Source organism: Leucoraja erinacea, chromosome 9, assembly GCF_028641065.1.
Source record: "Leucoraja erinacea ecotype New England chromosome 9, Leri_hhj_1, whole genome shotgun sequence".
Lineage (NCBI taxonomy): Eukaryota > Metazoa > Chordata > Chondrichthyes > Rajiformes > Rajidae > Leucoraja > Leucoraja erinaceus.
Window position 1 is genome coordinate 18,710,051 of NC_073385.1, and position 19,548 is coordinate 18,729,598.

Below are 19,548 nucleotides of genomic sequence, written 5' to 3' on the forward strand. Positions count from 1 at the left end.
GACAACACATGTTTGTGATATTTACCTTGGACAACATAAGGATGTTTCCGTGACTCTCGTTCCAAGTATTAAAGGGATATTTATATTGGAGATGGAGTCTCAAATATGATGCCTATGTGGTAAAAGGATAATTAATTGAGGGTTAAAGGGATATTTACCTCAGATTTAGTCACAGATCTTCAGTTTTGTCCGTTCCATAGACATTTTATCTCAGACAACACAAGTCTGTGACTTTATTTTTCAACGTTAAGGGGAGATGTTTACTTTGGATTTTTTCACCTCCATTACCTCAGGTTCACATTCATTTATTTGTCGTTTCTCCCTCACAGAATGCCCGCTCCGAGCAGCTGCCGACAGCGGTTGCGGCGGAGGAGGAGGACGAGGCCGTGCCGCGGAGCCCGTGGCTCGACCGCCGGGCGTGCGGAGACCGACAGCCGCAGGCCCAGGCCTGGCAATGGCAGGAGGGCGGCGAGAGGGACCAAGAAGATGGCCCCCAAAAGTGCCACGGTGCCCCGCAGACCCAATGCGGGGAAAGGGACCAACAAGATGGCCGCCAACAACAACACGCCGCCCCTCAGTCCGAGTGCGGGGACAGGGACCAACAAGATGGCCGCCGAAAGCACCACGTTGCCCTTCAGTCTCACAGCAGACAATGGTTCCAACAAGATGGCCGCCGCCAAGATTGTCACTCCCCCCCTCAGTTACAGTGCGGGGAGAGGATCCAACAAGATGGCCGCCAACAGCGCCACGATGTCCTTCAGCCACAGTGCGTGGAGAGGGACCAACAAGATGGCCGCCAGCATCACGCTGCCCCTCAGCCACAGTGTGGGGCGAGAGACCAAAAAGATGGCCGCCAACATCGTCACGGTGCCCCTCAGCCACAGTATGGGGAGAGGGTCCAACAAGATGTCCGCCAACAGCACCACGCTGCCTCTCAGCCACAGTGTGAGGAGAGGGACCAAGTAGATGGCTGCCAACATCGTCACGATGCCCCACAGCCACAGTGCGAGGAGAAGGACCAACAAGATGGCCGCCAGCGTCAAGCTGCCCGTCAGCCACAGTGTGGTGAAAGGGACCAACAAGATGGCCTCCAAAAGACTCAAGTTGACCGACCACGTCAATGCAGGGAGAAGGGCCAACAAGATGGCCGCCAAAATCGTCACGATGCTCCTCAGCCACAGTGCGGGGAGTGGGACCAACAACATGGCCACCATCGTCGTGCCGCCCCTCAGTCACAAAGCAGAGAGTCGGACCAACTAGATGGCCGACAACACCGTCATGCTATCTCTCAACCACAGCGTGGAGAGAGGGACCAACAAGATGGCCGCCAACAGCATCACCCTGCCCCTCAGTGTGGAGAGAGGGACCAACAAGATGGCCGCCAACAGCATCACCCTGCCCCTCAGTGTGGAGAGAGGGACCAAAAAGATGGCCGCCAACAGCGTTACACTGTCCCTCAGTGTGGAGAGAGGGACCAACAAAATGGCAGCCAACAGCACCACACCACCCCTCAGCCACAGTGCGGGGAGAGGGACAAACAAGATGGCTGCCAACGACACGCTGCCCCTCAGCCACAGTGTGGGGAGAGGGACCAAAAAGATGGCCGCCAACACCGTTACACTGCCCCTCAGTGTGGAGAGGCGGACCAACAAGATGGCCGCCAACAGCATCACGCAGCCCCTCAGTGTGGAGAGAGGGACCAACAAGATGGCCGCCAACAGCGTCATGCAGCCCCTCAGTGTGGAGAGAGGGACCAACAAAATGGCCGCCAACAGCGTCAGGCTGCCCCTCAGTGCGGAGAGAGGGACCAACAAGATGGCCGCCAACAGCATCAGGCTGCCCCTCAGTGCGGAGAGAGGGACCAACAAGATGGCCGCCAACAGCATCAGGCTGCCCCTCAGTGTGGAGAGAGGGACCAACAAGATGGCCGCCAACAGCGTCATGCAGCCCCTCAATGTGGAGAGAGGGACCAACAAAATGGCCGCCAACAGCGTCAGGCTGCCCCTCAGTGTGGAGAGAAGGACCAACAAGATGGCCACCAACAGCGTCACGCAGCCCCTCAGTGTGGAGAGAGGGACCAACAAGATGGCCGCCAACAGCATCAGGCTGCCCCTCAGTGCGGAGAGAGGGACCAACAAGATGGCCGCCAACAGCGTCACGCAGCCCCTCAGTGTGGAGAGAGGGACCAACAAGATGGCCGTCAACAGCGTCCGGCTGCCCCTCAGTGTGGAGAGAAGGACCAACAAGATGCCCTACAAAAACCCCATGACGCCTGTCAGCCTCAATGCGAAGAGAGGGACCAACAAGATGGCCGCCAGCAGCGTCATTCTGGGTACCGAGTGACGCGCGCAGAGAGGGAGCAGCGGCGGCAGCACGGCGCCGACCACCCGCTGCCCAGCGCAGGGGAGTACGGGGCTGCCCCCCGGCCGCGCGGTGTTGACGCCAGTCCGGGTGGCTCTCCGCATGCGCAGCCCTGCCGACGGCGTCACCACCGGCACCCCGCGCATGCGGAGTACGGGCTGATCAAGGAGCACCTGGTGCAGCTCAGCATGAAGCTGGGGCAGCAGCAGCCCAACAGGCCGAAGTCCTCTGTCCTCCCGCATGACAGAGCCCACAGGAAAAAACAAACGTCTCACCATGTGTCCACCAAACGCCATCCCCTTCCAGGTACCTTTCTATCCCGGCACTTAGCGCTGTGGATGCCCCACATCTATGGTGGCACAGCGGGTAAAGCTGCTGTCCTCACACCTCCAGGGTCCCCAGTTGAATCCCTGCCCTCCGCCACTGCTGCTGTCTGCAGGTTTATTATTGTGAAGCTAGACACAAAATGTTGGAGTAACTCAGCGGGGAAGGCAGTGATAAGGTTCAATACTTAATAAACAGACAACTCACAACAACATTAGGTAAACCAACTCAAGCTTTACTGATCATCGGCCGGCGGAAGTGACGGGGATACACCAGTCAAGTATGCAACAGAAACTTGACTTCCCCGCGCCACCACTTCAATGAACAAAGTTTTGCATGGCGTTTTTATATTGTGTTTCACTTAATCACATTCCAAAGATGTTTGCCAAGGTCCCATCACTTAATCACATTTCAAAGCTATTAGTCATGGTCACAAGATTCAGTCAATACACATCACTACATGATGAATTTGAGCTTGTCTCTTTTATCAATTGGTAGACACATTTCAACGGCACCAGTCATTGTCTCAATATACATCAACCTGAGGCAATCCCGGGCTTGTCTCTCTCTCTTTTCAATCCACTGGAGAAGGCCAGCTTGAGATGAAATATAAGGTGCAACCCAGTTAAATATTCCATTATGTATCATTTATATATTTAAAAGCATTTAACCTTTTCAGCAGCATCTCTGGATAGAGAAGGAACGGGTGATGTTTCAGGTCGAGACCCTTCTTCAGACACTATTTATTATTGTCACTTGTACCCAGCTACAGTACAAAACGACTATCCATGAAAATCAAATAATACTATGCAAAATCAAGCCAAAACTCGAGTACAAAAGATTCAGTGTGTAGTTTGGTTTGGGGATCAGACCGCAAGACTTAATTTGTACAAAGTTTGTACATTATCCCTGTGACCGTGTGGGTTTTCTCCGGGTGCTCCGGTTTCATCCCACACTCCAAAGACTTTCAGGTTTGTAGGTTGATTGGCCTTGGTAAAACATTCGAATGGGCCTGTCCCACTTATGTGACTTTTCGGGGACTGCCGGCACCCGTCATAGGTCGCCGAAAATTATGTTTCAACATGTTAAAAACTCAGCGGCAACCAGAAAGACGCTACGACTCTTTGGGCGACTGAGGAGACGACTCACGACCATACAGGCGACACCCTGGTGACATGTCGTGGGGTGAAGCCTGTATCGGGTTGTGAGTAGTCGCCCAAAGAGTCGTACCTTGTTCTGGTCGCCGCTGTATTTTCAACATTTTCGGAGACCTGCTTGTGACTATGACGGGTGCCGGCAAGTTGCCAAAAAAATCGCGGAAGTGGGACAGGCCGATAACCTTTCTCCAGTGTGTAGAATAATGCAAGTGTACTGGCCCCTGATCACTGGTCGGAGCGGACCCAGTGGGCCGAAAGGCCTGTTTCCATGATCTTAGCTCTTATCTAAAGAAAAATACTAAAGGAAAGCATTGTCTTGCAGAAATTGAGCCAGTACCAGACCCGCTCCACACCAAGATCCAGAGAGACCGAAGGGCGAACAACACTCCAACCTCTCCAGAGCTATCGAAAGACACAGCTGCAAAGAAAAAGCAGCTGGTCCAGTTATTACAGATGGTGGCAACTCACTCCCCCCATCTCCTCAAGGCAAACATGCTGGAAAGGTACGTGGAGGGGAGGGGGGGGGGGGGGGGGGGGGCGTAGTGCTGGCTTGAAGGGCCGAATGGCCTACTCCTGCACCTGTGTCTATTATCTATTGTCTAGATCTGGATTGTCACCTTGTCGTGGTGGAGAAGCTTGTGTGGTCCTGAGATCCTGAGAGCGATGCCGTCTGGAGCCATGCTCCTGGTAGGGCCACCCATGGCGGTAAGGTCTAGGGGGAGGTCCCTGACAAAGAGCAATCCAACCAAGACCTCAACGGTGGAACAGGCGGAGGACGATGGCTGACTTTAGTGGAGCGTCACAACGGCTGGGAAGGCGGATGAAGGCTGCGGCAGAAAAGGGTCTCCGGTCGTCTTGGACTCCATGCCACTGGATCCTGACCCAGATCTGTCAAGGACTGTGGCGTGGCTGTCTGTGCACCAATCTCCCCACGTTAAACAAAGTCACGCACAGGCGTCCTCCAACCCTGGAGACACCCATGGTCAGCCAAGACCGAAGGGGGCCTTAGAAGATCTGGCATCTTGACTGTGGAGGCCAAGTCAGTGGATATTTTTAAGGCAGAAATAAATAGATTCTTGATTAGTACAGGTATCCACTTTGCTGACAAAAGCAGGAAGGCAGATTATTATCTGAATGATGTCAAGTTGGGAAAAGGGGAAGTATAACGGGATCTGGGGGGTCCTTGTTCATCAGTCAATGAAATTAAGCATGCAGGTACAGCAGGCAGTGATGAAAGCGAATGGCATGTTGGCCTTTATAACAAGAGGAGTTAAGTATAGGAGCAAAGAGGTCCTTCTGCAGTTATACAGGGCCCTAGTGGGACCACACCTGAGTATTGTGTGCAGTTTTGGTCTCCTAATTTGAGCAAGGCCTTTGTTGCTATTGAGGGAGTGCAGTGTAACTTTTACAAGGTTAATTCCCGGGATGGCGGGACTGTCATATGCTAAGAGAATGGAGCGGCTGGGCTTATATACTCTGGAGTTTAGAAGGATGAGAGGATATCTTATTGAAACATATAAGATTATTAAGGGTTTTGACAAGCTAGAGGCAGGAAACATGTTCCCGATGTTGGGGAAGTCCAGAACCAGGGGCCACAGTTTAAGATTGAGGGGAAAACCATTTTGAATGGAGACGAGGAAACACTTTTTCTCACAGAGAGTGGCGAGTCTGTGGAATTCTCTGGCTCAGAAGGCAGTGGAGGCAGGTTCTCTGGATGCTGTCAAGAGAAGGTTAAATAGGGCTCTTAAAGATAGCAGAGTCAGGGGATATGGGGAGAAGGCAGGAACGGGGTACTGATTGTGGATGATCAGCCATGATCACTTTGAATGGCGGTGCTGGCTCTAAGAGCCCAATGCCCTACTCCTGCACCTAATGTCTATTGTCAAGGGTTATAGGGACAAGGCAAGAGAAAGGGGCGAGGAGGGAGGGATAGATCAACCATGATTGAATGGCAGAGTAGACTTGATGGGCCGAATGGCCCAATTCTGCTCCTATTCCTTATGACCTTATATGTTGATGTACACAGAAGATAGACACCCAATGTTGGAGTAACTCAGCAGGGCAGGCAACATCTCTGGAGAGAAGGAATGGGTAACGTTTCGGGTCGGGAAGAAGGGTCTCAATGCAAAACATCATCCATTCCTTCTCTCCAGAGATGGTGCTTGTCCCGCAGAGTTACTCCAGCATTTTGTGTCTTTGTTGGGGCATCTGGGTTGGCGTGGATGAGTTGGGCCTAGTGCCTTGTTTGCTTGATTTTTTTCCGTTTCGTTTAGTAGATTGTCACGTGTGCCGAGTCACAGTGAAAAGCTCTTATTGCGTACTAACCAATCAGCGGAAAGACAATACACGATTGCAATAGAGCAATTCACAGTGTACAGAATGAGAAGGGAATGACGTTTAGTACAAGATCTGATCAACAATAGTCCGTGGGTCTCCAATGAGGTAAATGGGTGGTCAGCATTGCTCTCTGGCTGGTGATAGAACGATTCAGTTGCTAAGAAGAAACTGTCCCTGAAACTGGAGGTAGACAAAAATGCTGGAGATACAGCGGGTGAGGTAGCATCTATGCAGCAAAGGAATAGGTGACGTTTTGGGTCGAGACCCTTCTTCAGACTGATGTGGGGATGGGGGGGACGGGACAAAGAAGGAAGGAGGCGGAGACAGTGGGCTGTAGTAGAGCTGGGAAGGGGAGGAGAAAGGCGGAGAAAACAAAGACTACCTGAAATTGGAGAAGTCAATGTTCATACCGCTGGGGTGTAAACTGAGGCCAGTTCATTGGCTATATTTAAGAGGGAGTTAGATGTGGCCCTTGTGGCTAAAGGGATCAGGGGGTATGGAGAGAAGGCAGGGATGGGATACCGAGTTGGATGATCAGCCATGATCATATCGAATGGCGGTGCAGGCTCGAAGGGCCGAATGGCCTACTCCTCCACCTATTTACTATGTTTCTAAACTGCCCAAGCGAAATACGAGGTGCTGCTCCTCCAATTTATGGTGGTCCTCACTCTGGCCATGGAGGAGGCCCAGGACAGAAAGGTCAGATTCGGAATGGGGAGTTGAAGTGCTGAGCCAGTGGGAGATCAGGTTGGTTATTGCGAACCGAGCGGAGGTGTTGGGCGAAGCGATGGCCAAGCCTGGAGGTGTGCGTTTTCACACTTCTGTACCTTCAGCCTATGGGAAAAGTACCGTGTGACTCCGTGACTCTTTGATGGGTTCTTATCTTTTCTTTGCAGTTGAAGAGGAAGATCATCCCAGCAGGGAGGACATCTGACAACCAAGTTCCCGACCGTTGGTGGGGGCACTGTGCTGCTACTCCTTGTATGAGCTGGCAGTGACAGAAACTCTCTTATACAGCTACACAGAAGGATATTAAATGGTTCAGATTCAACGTGTGGAGCCTCCATCGTCACTTCCTTTCACTTTTTGTGCGTTAGTAAAGGACCTTGCAGATGGGCATAAAGGCCAGAATCACCTTGGTGGGCCGAAGGGCCTTTCCCTGACTCTTGAGCTTAGTTTAGAGGTGCAGCACTGAAACAGGCCCTTCGGCCCCATCAGGTCCACACTGACCATCCATCACCCATTCACACAGGTTCCATGTTACCCCACTTTCTCATCCACTCCCTACACACTAGGACCAATTAACCTACAAGCCCGCACGTCTTTGGGATGGAGGGGGGGGTGGGGGGGAAACCGGAGGAAACCCACATGGGTCACGGGGAGAACGTGCAAACTCCACACAAATCCCGAGGGAGGTCAGGATCGAACCTGGGTCTCTGGCACTGTGCCGCCAAGGTCCAAGGTCCTTTAACACCTTAAAACAGTCGACACACCACGGTCGTAAAGGACCTTGGAGAGGGTTGACGGGGAAGTTGTTTCCCGGTAGATTATACATGGGATAACAGGACAACATCTTCCACACAGAGCATGTCTGAATATGGATGAAATCAGTAAACCCTTCTTCACATAGTTACATCAAACAGCACAGCAACAGGCCCTTCGGCCCACAATGTCTGTGTCAAACATGATACCAAGATAAACTAATCTCCTCTGCCTGCATATCCCCCCCCCCTTCCCCGCACATCCGAAGTCTGATCCGAAACGTCACCCATATAAGATTATTAATGATTTGGACACGCTAGAGGCAGGAAACATGTTCCCGATGTTGGGGGGAGTCCAGAACCAGGGGCCACAGTTTGAGAATAAGGAGTAAGCCATTTAGAACGGAGGTGAGGAAACACTTTTTCTCAGAGAGTGGTGAGTCTGTGGAATTCTCTACCTCAGAGGGCGGTGGAGGCAGGTTCTCTGGATACTTTCAAGAGAGACCTAGATAGGGCTCTTAAAGATTATGGAGTCAGGGGATATGGGGAGAAGGCAGGAACGGGGTACTGATTGGGGATGATCAGCCATGATCACAGTGAATGGCAGTGCTAGCTCAAAGGGCCGAATGGCCTACTCCTGCACCTGTTGTCTATTGTCTATTGTCTAAACTCATCGGGTGAGGCAGCATCTATGGAGTGAAGGAATAGGTGACATTTCGGGTCCCAAAACGTCTCCTTTTCCTTCCCTCCATAGATGCTGCCTCACCCACTGAGATTCTCCAGCATTTTTTGTCTACCTTCGATTTTTCCAGCATCTGCAGTTATTTCTTAAATAGTTCTAACCTTTGTGGCACTTCAGTTCGAGAGACAAAGTCCAATGTCCACAATCGGAGAGTACCCCATCCTAGCTGAAGAGCGTTTGTCGGCACCGGGCCTGTACTCGCTGGAGTTTAGAAGGATGAGGGGCAGGGACCTCATTGAAACTTATCGAATAGTGAAAGGCTTGGATAGAGTGGATGTGGAGAGGATGTTTCCACTGGTGGGAGTATCTAACCAGCAGGGGGCGCCACACAATTGCAGCCTCGCCAACAGTCTGTCTGTCTTTTCATCTTTTTTTTGGGTTATTTTTAGTGTGTTTTAGAAGTTTGTGTTAATGTTCTCTGGTTTGTTTTATGTGGGGGGGGGGGGGGGAGGAGGGGGGGGGGGGGAAACTTTTTTCAATCCCTCACCTTGCCGGAGTAGTGATTGTTTTCCGGGTTGTATCTCCGTTGCTCTGCAGTTCCGGGTTGTATCCTAACATCGTGGAGCTGGAGGCCTTGCTTGGGACTGACTTTGGGCCCCACCACGGGGACGTGGACTTACCATCGGAGATTCCTTGCCTTGGATCGACGCTGCAACCGCAGCCTGCGGATTTCACCATCGAGGAGCCTGCGGTCTCGGGTAGAGACCAATGTCGGGAAGCACCAACGACACAGAAGGCTTCGACCAGCCCCGACCCGGGGTCAGAAAGCCCGGCGCAGGGGAGCTGAGATTCCCCCTGATGCGGGAGCTTGATCACCCCGACGCGAGGATCCAAACGCTGCCGGCTACGGGAACCAAGATCGTCCCGTCAGCGGAAGCCTCAAGGCCCTCGACCACGGGAGAACAAAGAAGGGGAGAGATTGAACGTTTGAGGAATGTGGAGGAGTCACTGTGGTGGATGTTTATGTTAAAATGTATTTTGTGTTGCTTTTTATTGGTATGACTGTACGGCAAATGAAATTCCTCGTATGTTGCAAAACATACTTTGCTAATAAAGTATGATTATGATTAGAGGTCATAGCCTCAGCATTAAAGGATGTTCCTTCTGGAAGATGAGGAGGAATTTCTTTAGTCAGAGGGTGATGAATCTGGAATTCTTTGCCACAGACGACTGTGGAGGCCAAGTCAGTGGACATTTTTAAGGCAGAGAAGATAGATTCTTGATTAGTACGGGTGTCAGACGTTATGGGGAGAAGGCAGGAGAATGGGGTTAGGAGGGAGAGATAGATCAGCCATGGTTGAATGGCGGAGTAGACTTGATGGATTGAATGGCCTAATTCTGCTCTTATGACCTTATGGATGGACCGTTCAGAAGCCTGATAACGGGAGGAAACATAGAACATAGAAACATTCGGCCCTTCGAGCCTGCACCGCCATTCAATAAGATCATGGCTGATCATCCAACTCAGTATCCCGTACCTGCCTTCGCTCCATACCCCCTGATCCCTTTAGCCACATCTAACTCCCTCTTAAATATAACCAATGAACTGGCCTCAACTACCCTCTGCGGCAGAGAATTCCAGAGATTCACCACTCTCTGTGTGAAAAAAGTTTTCCTCATCTCGGTCCTAAAAGATTTCCCCCTTATCCTTAAACTGTGACCCCTTGTTCTGGACTTCCCCAACATCGGGAACAATCTTCCTGCATCTAGCCTGTCCAACCCCTTAAGAATTTTGTAAGTTTCTATAAGATCCCCCCTCAATCTTCTAAATTCTAGCGAGTACAAACCGAGTCTATCAGTCTTTCTTCATTTGAAAGTCCAGACATCCCAGGAATCAGTCTGGTGAACCTTCTCTGTACTCCCTCTATGGCAAGAATGTCGTTCCTCAGATTAGGAGACCAAAACTGTACGCAATACTCCAGGTGTGGTCTCACCAAGACCATGTACAACTGCAGTACAACTCCCTGCTCCTATACTCAAATCCTTTTGCTAGGAATGCTAACATACCATTCGCCTTCTTCACTGCCTGCTGCACCTGCATGCCTACTTTTAATGACTGGTGTACCATGACACCCAGGTCTCGTTGCATTTCCCGCTTTCCTAATCGGCCACCATTCAGATACTAGTCTACTTTCCTGTTTTTGCCACCAAAGTGGATAACCTCACATTTATCCACATTATACTGCATCTGCCATGCATTTGCCCACTCACCCAGCCTATCAAGTCACCTTGCAGCCTCCTAGCATCCTCCTCACAGCTAACACTGTCCTCCAGCTTCGTGTCATCCGCAAACTTGGAGATGTTGCATTCAATTCCCTCGTCCAAATCATTAATATATATCGTAAATAGCTGGGGTCCCAGAACTGAGCCTTACGGTACCCCACTAGTCACTGCCTGCCATTGTGAAAAGGACCCGTTTACTCCTACTCTTTGCTTCCTGTCTGCCAGCCAGTTCGCTATCCACATCAATACTGAACCCCCAATACCGTGTGCTTTAAGTTTCTATACTAATCTCTTATGTGGGACCTTGTCGAAAGCCTTCTGAAAGTCCAGATATAACACATCCACTGGTTCTCCCTTATCCACTCTACTCGTTACATCCTCGAAAAATTCTATAAGATTCGTCAGACATGATTTACCCATCATAAATCCATGCTGACTTTGTCCAATGATTTCACCACTTTCCAAATGTGCTGCTATCCCATCTTTAATAACTGATTCTAGCAGTTTCTCCACTACCGATGTTAGACTAACTGGTCTGTAATTCCCAGTTTTCTGTCTCACTCACTTTTTAAAAAGTGGTGTTACATTAGCTACCCTCCAATCCTCAGGAACTACTCCCGAATCTAAAGAGTTTTGAAAAATTATCACTAATGCATCCACTATTTCTGGGGCTACTTCCTTAAGTACTCTGGGATGCAGCCTATCTGGCCCTGGGGATTTATCGGCCTTGAATCCATTCAATTTACCCAACACCACTTCCCGGCTAACCTGGATTTCACTCAGTTCCTCCATATCATTTGACCCCCGGTCCCCTGCTATTTCCGGCAGATTATTTATGTCTTCCTTAGTGAAGACAGAACCAAAGTAGTTATTCAATTGGTCTGCCATATCCTTGTTCCCCATGATCAATTCACCTGTTTCTGACTGCAAGGGACCTACATTTGTTTTAACTAATCTTTTTCTTTTTTTCTTTCACATATCTATAAAAGCTTTTGCAGTCAGTTTTTATGTTCCCTGCCAGTTTTCTTTCATAATCTATTTTACCTTTCCTAATTAAGCCCTTTGTCCTCCTCTGCTGGTCTCTGAATTTCTCCCAGTCCTCTGGTAGGCTGCTTTTTCTGGCTAATTTGTAACATCATCTTTTGTTTTGATACTATCCCTGATTTCCCTTGTTATCCACGGATGCACTACCTTCCCCGATTTATTTTTTTGCCAAACTGGGATGAACAATTGTTGTAGTTCATCATGCAGTCTTTAAATGCCTTCCATTGCATATCCAACGTCAACCCATTAAGAATCAATCGCCAGTCGATCTTGGCCAATTCACGTCTCATACCCTCAAAGTTACCTTTCTTTGTTCAGGACCCTTGTTTCTGAATTAACTATGTCACTCTCCATCCTGATGAAGAACTCAACCATATTATGGTCACTCTTGCCCAAGGGGCCACGCACAACAAGACTGCTAACTAACCCTTCCTCATTACTCATTACCCAGTCTAGAATAGCCTGCTCTCTCGTTGGTTCCTCTACATGTTGGTTTAGAAAACTATCCCACATACATTCCAAGAAATCCTCTTCCTCAGCACCCTTGCCAATTTGATTCACCCAATCTATATGTAGATTGAAGTCACCCATTATAACTGTTTTACCTTTGTTACACACATTTCTAATTTCCTGTTTGATGCCATCCCCAACTCCACTACTACTGTTAGGTGGCCTGTACACAACTCCCACTAGCGTTTTCTGCCCCTTAGTGTTTCGCAGCTCTACCCATATCGATTCCACATTCTCAAAGCTAATGTCCTTCCTTTCTATTGCGTTAATCTGCTCTCTAACCAGCAACGCTACCCCACCTCCTTTCCCTTTCTGTCTATCCCTCCTGAATATTGAATATCCCTGGATGTTCAGCTCCCAGCCTTGGTCACCCTGGAGCCATGTCTCCGTGATCCCAACTATATCATAGTCATTAATAGCTATCTGCACATTCAACTCATCCACCTTATTACGAATGCTCCTTGCATTGAGACACAAAGCCTTCAGGCTTGTTTATACAACACTCTTACCCCTTATACTATTATGCTGAAAAGTGGCCCTTTTTGATTTTTGCCCTGGATTTGCCGGCCTGCCACTTTTACTTTTCACCTTGCTACCTATTGCTTTTACCCTCATTTTACACCCCTCTGTCTCTACGCTCACACATTTAAGAAACCCTTTCGCTTTAACTCCATCCTCCACGATCTAAGAATCTAAATCCCTGCCCCGTGCACCAGTTCCTCAGCCACACGTTCAGGTCCCGTATCTCCCTGTTCCTGCTCTCGCCAGCATGAGGAACTGGAAGCAAACCGGAGATAACAACCCTGGAGGTCCTGCTTTTCAGCATTTTTCCAAGCTCTCTAAAGTCACGCTGCAAAATATTCATCCCCTTCTTTCCGACATCGTTTGTGCCGACATGCACTACCACTTCCGGATGTTCACCTTCGCCCTTGAGGATTTTCTGCACTCTGTCCGTGACATCCTGGATCCTGGCACCAGGAAGGCAGCACACCATCCTCGCATCCCATCTGTTCCCGCAGAAACCCATGTCCTTACCTCTCACAATGGAGTCTTCCACTATAATGGTGTTGCCTGCCTTAGGCCTTTTTGGTTTTGGCTCAACAGCCCTATTCGCGTCGCAAGCCAGTCCGCTGCTCAGTGTAAAAACGTTTTCTGTCCCGACAGCTTCTAAGTGGGTGAACCTGTTCACAAAAGGTACAACACCCGGGGACGTTGGCATTCCATGCTTCCCTCCCTTTCTCACTGTCTCCCACCTTCTCTCTTCCAGTACCTTAGGTGTAACAATCTTACTGTAGGACTTGTCGAGGAACGACTCCGTTTCTCAGACGAACCGGAGGTCATCCACTTGCTTCTCCAGTTCCCAACACGGTCCTTCAGGAGCTCTACCTGGATGCACTTTTCGCATTTGTAGCAGCCAGAGGCACCAGCGGTGTCCTTGACCTCCCACATACTGCAAGCATCACACTGAATCAGCTTGCCTGACATCTCCTTCTTTCGTCTCTACCTCTCAAGCGTATTGCGTAGTCCCCTCAGCCGAAGACTCTCGAGCCAAAGACTTACACTTCCCTCACAAGGCCGCTCTCTCACTGCCGCTCCCTAAGAGCAGTCTTGCTTAAATTGACTGATAAAAAATTGCCTGATTTACCAATTTACAAACCAAATTCCTCAGTTTTCAACTGTTTTCCCGGCACTGGCTCACTTCTCTCCTCCCACTTGGGTTAGAGCCAATCAGTCTTATCTCCTGCTAATCTCCTCCTGCTGTTGCTCCCAAATCTACAGCAGTTCTGAGATGTTTAGACCATAGACAATAGGTGCAGGAGTAGGCCATTCGGCCCTTCGAGCCAGCACCGTTTAGGTTCATTACTGTCACATGTAAGAAGAGTGAAAATGGCAACCAATTTCACTGCTGCCAGTGGGAGGAAGGTGCAGGGGTCTGAAAACTGTGAGCTCCAGGTTCAGGAGCAGCTTCTTCCCAACAACCATCAGGCTGCTGTGCCCTACATATGTAGGCTGCAATGGTACAACTGTGCCCTACAATTGTATGGCTGCATGGTAACTCAACTATGTACCTTAATTGGTGCATGTGATAATAAATGTGAATGTGTATCGGAATCATAACACTGACAAAACTATGAACTATAAAATGGTTGCACTAAGGACTTCAGCACTCGCATTTATAATTTGTTCAGGAAGGAACTGCAGACACTGGTTTAAATCGAAGATAGACACAATATTTAGGAGTAACTCAATAGACAATAGGTGCAGGAGTAGGCCATTCGGCCCTTCGAGCCAGCCCCGCCATTCAATGTGATCATGGCTGATCATCCCCAATCAGTACCCCGTTCCTGCCTTCCCCCCATATCCCCTGACTCCACTGTCTTTAAGAGCCCTATCTAGCTCTCTCTTGAAAGTATCCAGAGAACCAGCCTTCACCGCCCTCTGAGGCAGAGAATTCCACAGACTCACAACTCTCTGTGTGAAAATGTGTTTTCTCATCTCCGTTCTAAATGGCTTAGCCCTTATTCTTAAACTGTGGCCCCTGGTTCTGGACTCCCCCAACATCGGGAACATGTTTCCTGCCTCTAGCGTGTCCAAACCCTTAATAATCTTATATGTTTCAATGAAATTCCCTCTCATCCTTCTAAACTACAGAGTATAGAATAGAATAGAATGTTTTTTATTGTCTACAAGCCCAGCCGCTCCATTCTGTCAGCATATGACAGTCCCGCCATCCCGGGAATTAACCTTGTGATCCTACGCTGCACTCCCTCAATAGCAATAATGTCCTTCCTCAAATTAGGGAACCAAAACTGCACACAATGCTCCAGCGGGACAGGCAGCATCTCTGGAGAGAACGAATGGGTGACGTTCTTTTTCGTTAGGGTTAGGTTTAGGGTAATTTTCATTTTTACTTTGTTGATTTGCCTTTTTGAGTTTGTTACCCATGACAACTGTACTCACAGGCTTGTTGTGCTGCTGCAAGTAAGAAGGTCATTGTTCTCGTCGGTACATATAACAATTGAAACCTCCCTTGAGTGATGAAGTGAAGTTGCAACAGAGGAACAGCGGGCAGTGCTCAGACAGATGCTTCCTCTGATCACCTGTGGGTTTCCGAGTGCTCAAGTTTCCTCCCACTCTCCAAGGGCAGTACTTTTACTGTAGACATGAGCGGGATGAGAGGGGAGTATATTGAAACATATAAGATTATTAAAGGTTGGGGGAGTCCAGTACCAGGGGCCACAGTTTAAGAATAAGGGGCAAGCCATTTAGAACGGAGATGAGGAAACATTTTTTCACACAGAGAGTTGTGAGTGTGGAATTCTCTGCCTCAGAGGGCAGTGGAGGCCGGTTCTCTGGATACTTTCAAGAGAGGGTTAGATAGGGCTCTTAGAGGTAGCGGAGTCAGGGGATATGGGGAGAAGGCAGGAACGGGGTACTGATTGTGGATGATCAGCCATGATCACATTGAATGGCGGTGCTGGCTGAAAGGGCCGAATGGCCTACTCCTGCACCTATTGTCTATTGTCTATTGAATCTGAAGGTTAACTTTTTCACACAAAGGGTGGTGTGTGTATGGAACGAGCTGCCAGAGTAGGAAGTTGAGGCTGGGACTGGATCCTATTGTTTAAGAAACAGTGAGACAGATAGCTGGATAGGACAGGTTTGGAGGGATATGGGCCAAGCGCAGGCAGGTGGGTCGAGTGTAGCTGGGACATGTTGGCCAGTGTGGGCAAGTTGGGCCGAATGGCCTGTTTCCACGTTGTATCATTCTATGACTCAACGACCGACCATGGATCACCCGTTCACACTAGTTCTATGTTTTCCGTTTTTCAGTACAAACCGGCCTCTGCAGTTCCTTGTTTCTAAATCCATTGCATATTGTCTTGGGCTGCTCCTAAACCAAGCTGTGATGCAACTCGACAGCGTGCTCTAAATCTCCTTGTGTCCCTTCAGTGTTTAATGTCACCGCCCCCAATTCCCAAAGGACCCCACGCACACTTCAGGGTAAACAAAGTTTATTTTAGTCGGTCTTCAAAAGCGCGGGAGGAAGAGCAGAGGAACAAGCATTACATTTATTAGTTTATGATAACATAAGTGATATCATCGTACAACACATTTTCCATTTGCTTGGTCACGACATGATTTAAGTGCATCAGATCAACTCAACACTGGCAGTTACAACATTACATTACATGGTGACCAGGTAAACATAGAAAGATAGACAATAGGTGCAGGAGTAGGCCATTCGGCCCTTCGAGCCAGCACCGCCATTCAATGTGATCATGGCTGATCATCCCCAATCAATTCAACTTTAATGTCATTGCACAGATACAAGTATGGGTACAACGAAATGCAGTTTAGCATCAGTCCGTAGTAATAGTGCAATCTGGAAATAAAAATACAGAATAAGCAAACAATGTGGACGGAGAGATTGGAGAAATCTATCAGCGGGACTCCGAGTTCAGCAGTGTGATTGTGATGTTGTAGAAGCTGTTCCTCATCCTACTAGTACGAGACCTGAGGCTCCTGTACCGCCTCCCTGATGGGAGGAGGGTAAACAGTCCATGGTTGGGGTGGGAGGGGTCTTTGATGATCTTCCCGGCCCGTCTCAGGCACCGTTTTCGGTGGAGGGCATCCATGGCAGGGAGCGGGGCACCGATGATGTACTGAGCGGTTTTCACCACCCGTTGTAGTGCCTTCCTGTCTGCTACGGTGCAACTGCTGTACCATACCGTGAAGCAGGTGGTCAGGATGCTTTCGATGGAACAGCGGTAAAAGTTAGGAACTGCGCCCCATTCCTGCTATTTCCCCATATCCCATAAGAGCCAACTATCCAACCCTCTCCTGAATACATCTGGTGAATTGGCCTCCACTGCCGTCTGTGGCAGAGAATTCCACAGATTCACAACTCTCTGGGTGAAAAAGGTTTTCCTCATCTCCGTCCTAAATGGCGTTAGGGGCGGCGCTGGTGAACAGCTGCGGCTCGCCTGCCGTCCATTTGTTTTTACTTTTTTGTGTTGTTTCTTTCATTTTGTTTAGCTAAGTTTTTGGTTTTAGATTGTGTGATTATGTATGTGGGGGGGGGGGTGGGGGGGTTGTAACGGGGCTTGCTGTCTCTCCCTTCGGGGGAATGCGACTTTTTTGTCGTATCCCCGTTCTCTGCCTCCGTCTGCGCTGAGGCCTAATGGCGGAGCTAGTGACCTCGTGGCTCCGGAGGCAGCCTGTCAGGACTTGCCCTGGGCTCACTCCCCTGAGGGCGGCCTGGCGCGGGGCTGAGACGCTCCTGTCGGTGCGGCCCAGCTCGGGGTAACGGCGCTCCCGAGGGGGCGGCCCAGCTCGAGGGTGGAACGGCGCTCACATGAGGGGCTGTGACGCTCCCGCGAGGGCGGCCTGGCGCGGGGCTCAGACGCTCACGTGAGGGTGACCCGGCTCGGGGCTGGAACGGTGCTCTGGTGGCCGAGACGGCGTTCTGGTGGCGGTGACTTGAGTCCGGGGTTCGGCCGCGGGCCAGTGGACGACATCGTTAACAGCTGCGTCCGCTGGACTGGAGGGCGGCAGCTTCAACCACCCCGGGCCGCGGTGTTTGAACCGTCCCATTCGCGGAGCTCGGTGAGCCGCGGGACTGATTTACCATCGCCCGGTGGGGTATCGCCTCAGCGCAGAGGGAGAAGAGGAGGAAAGAGACTGCAGCCCTAAGATTTTTGCCTCCATCACAGTGAGGAGGTCCTTGGTAGACTCACTGTGGTGGATGTTAATTTGTGTTTACTGTCTGTTCTGTTGTCTATTATTGTATTATTGTATGTATGGTGCAGGCAACAACATTTCGTTCAGACCGTAAAGACTGAATGACAAATAAAGGATCTAATCTAATCTAATCTAATCTAATCTAAATGACCAACCCCTTATTCTTACACTGTGACCCCTGGTTCTGGACTAACCAACACGGGAACATTTTTTTGCTGCATTTAGCCTGTCCAATCCCTTAAGAATTCCTTCATTTGCCTCAATCCCAAATGAACGTCTCATCCATAGACTCCATCTACACCTCACGCTGCCTCGGCAAGGCCAGCAGCACAATCAAGGACCAGTCGCACCCAAGTAACTCCCTCTCCCATCAGGCAAGAGGTACAGAAGTGTGAAAACGCACACCTCCAGATTCAGGGACAGTTTCTTCCCGGCTGTTATCAGGCAACTGAAGCATCCTATCACCAACTAGAGAGTGGTCTAGACTTACCAACCACCTCACTGGAGATCCTCGGACGATCTTTAATCGGACTTTACTGGGCTTTATCTTGCACTGAACGTTATTCCTTTATCTTGTATCTGTACAGTGTGGACGGCTTGATTGTCATCATGTATAGTCTTTCCGCTGACTGGAGAGCACACAACAAAATGCTTTTCATTGTACCTTGGTGGACGTGACAATAAACTAAACACAACGAAACAAACTCTGGAATTCCATCTTCTCCACAATGCTCCACAAAAGTCTATTTCATATCTGAATATTTCCCTGTTGACATTAGTTCTGTGATATCCCACTTTCTCATCCACTCCCTGCACACTAGGGGGCAATTTACAGAGGGGCAATTAACCTACAAACCCGCACGTTTTTTCGATGTGGGAAGAAACCGGAGCACCCGGAGGCAACCCACGCGGTCACAGGAAGAACGTGCAAACTCTACACAGACAGCACCCGTAGTCAGGATCGAACCTGGGTCTCTGGCGCTGTGAGGCAGCGACTCTACCGCTGTGCCACTCTGCTAGCCCTGGCGGGTGTTAAGGCGGGTCCTCACATGGAATATAGAACAGTACAGCACAGGAACAGGCCCTTCGGCCCACAATGTCCGGGCTGCACATAATGCTGGGTTAAAACTAATCTCATCTATCTGAACGTGATCCATACCCCTCCATTCCCTGCATATCCAACTAAAAGCCTCTTGAATCTTCAATCTCTTCCTTTCTTTGTTCTCCCGCGGTCGGGGGCCTCGAGCCTTCCGTTTATGGGGCGACCTTAGACTATCCCATCATTTAAGAAACAGTTAGACAGGTACATGGATAGGGCAGGTTTGGAGGGATATGGACCAAACGCGGGCAGGAGGGACTAGTGTTGCTGGGACATGTTGGCCAGTGTGGGCAAGTCGGGCCGAAGGGCCTGTTTCCACGCTGTGTGGCTCTACGGCCTGGCATCATGTGCATCACGGACACTGCGGGCCGAATGGCCTGTTTCTGTGCTGTATTGCTCCATGTTCCACCAGTTCTGCTCCAAGATCATCACCTCCGAGAAAGACTTCCTGAAAACCTGCCGCCTTTCCGTGTTGGGAATGTTGACTGAGGTTTTCCGGACTGCGGGGAATGGATGAAGCAACAC

At 49.8% G+C, this 19,548-nt stretch overlaps 1 protein-coding gene across 1 annotated transcript in view; it reads left to right on the forward strand.

The window, feature by feature from the left end:
* Positions 1–7,228, forward strand: part of LOC129700591 (uncharacterized) — a 54,945-nt gene extending 47,717 nt beyond the window's left edge. The window contains exons 17-19 of the mRNA XM_055641209.1: positions 330–2,667; positions 4,165–4,345; positions 7,076–7,228. Coding sequence (XP_055497184.1) covers positions 330–2,667; positions 4,165–4,345; positions 7,076–7,079 — 2,523 coding nt within the window. The 3' untranslated portion in view covers positions 7,080–7,228. The remainder of the gene's footprint in view (positions 1–329; positions 2,668–4,164; positions 4,346–7,075) is intronic.
* The last annotated feature ends 12,320 nt before the right edge of the window (positions 7,229–19,548 follow it).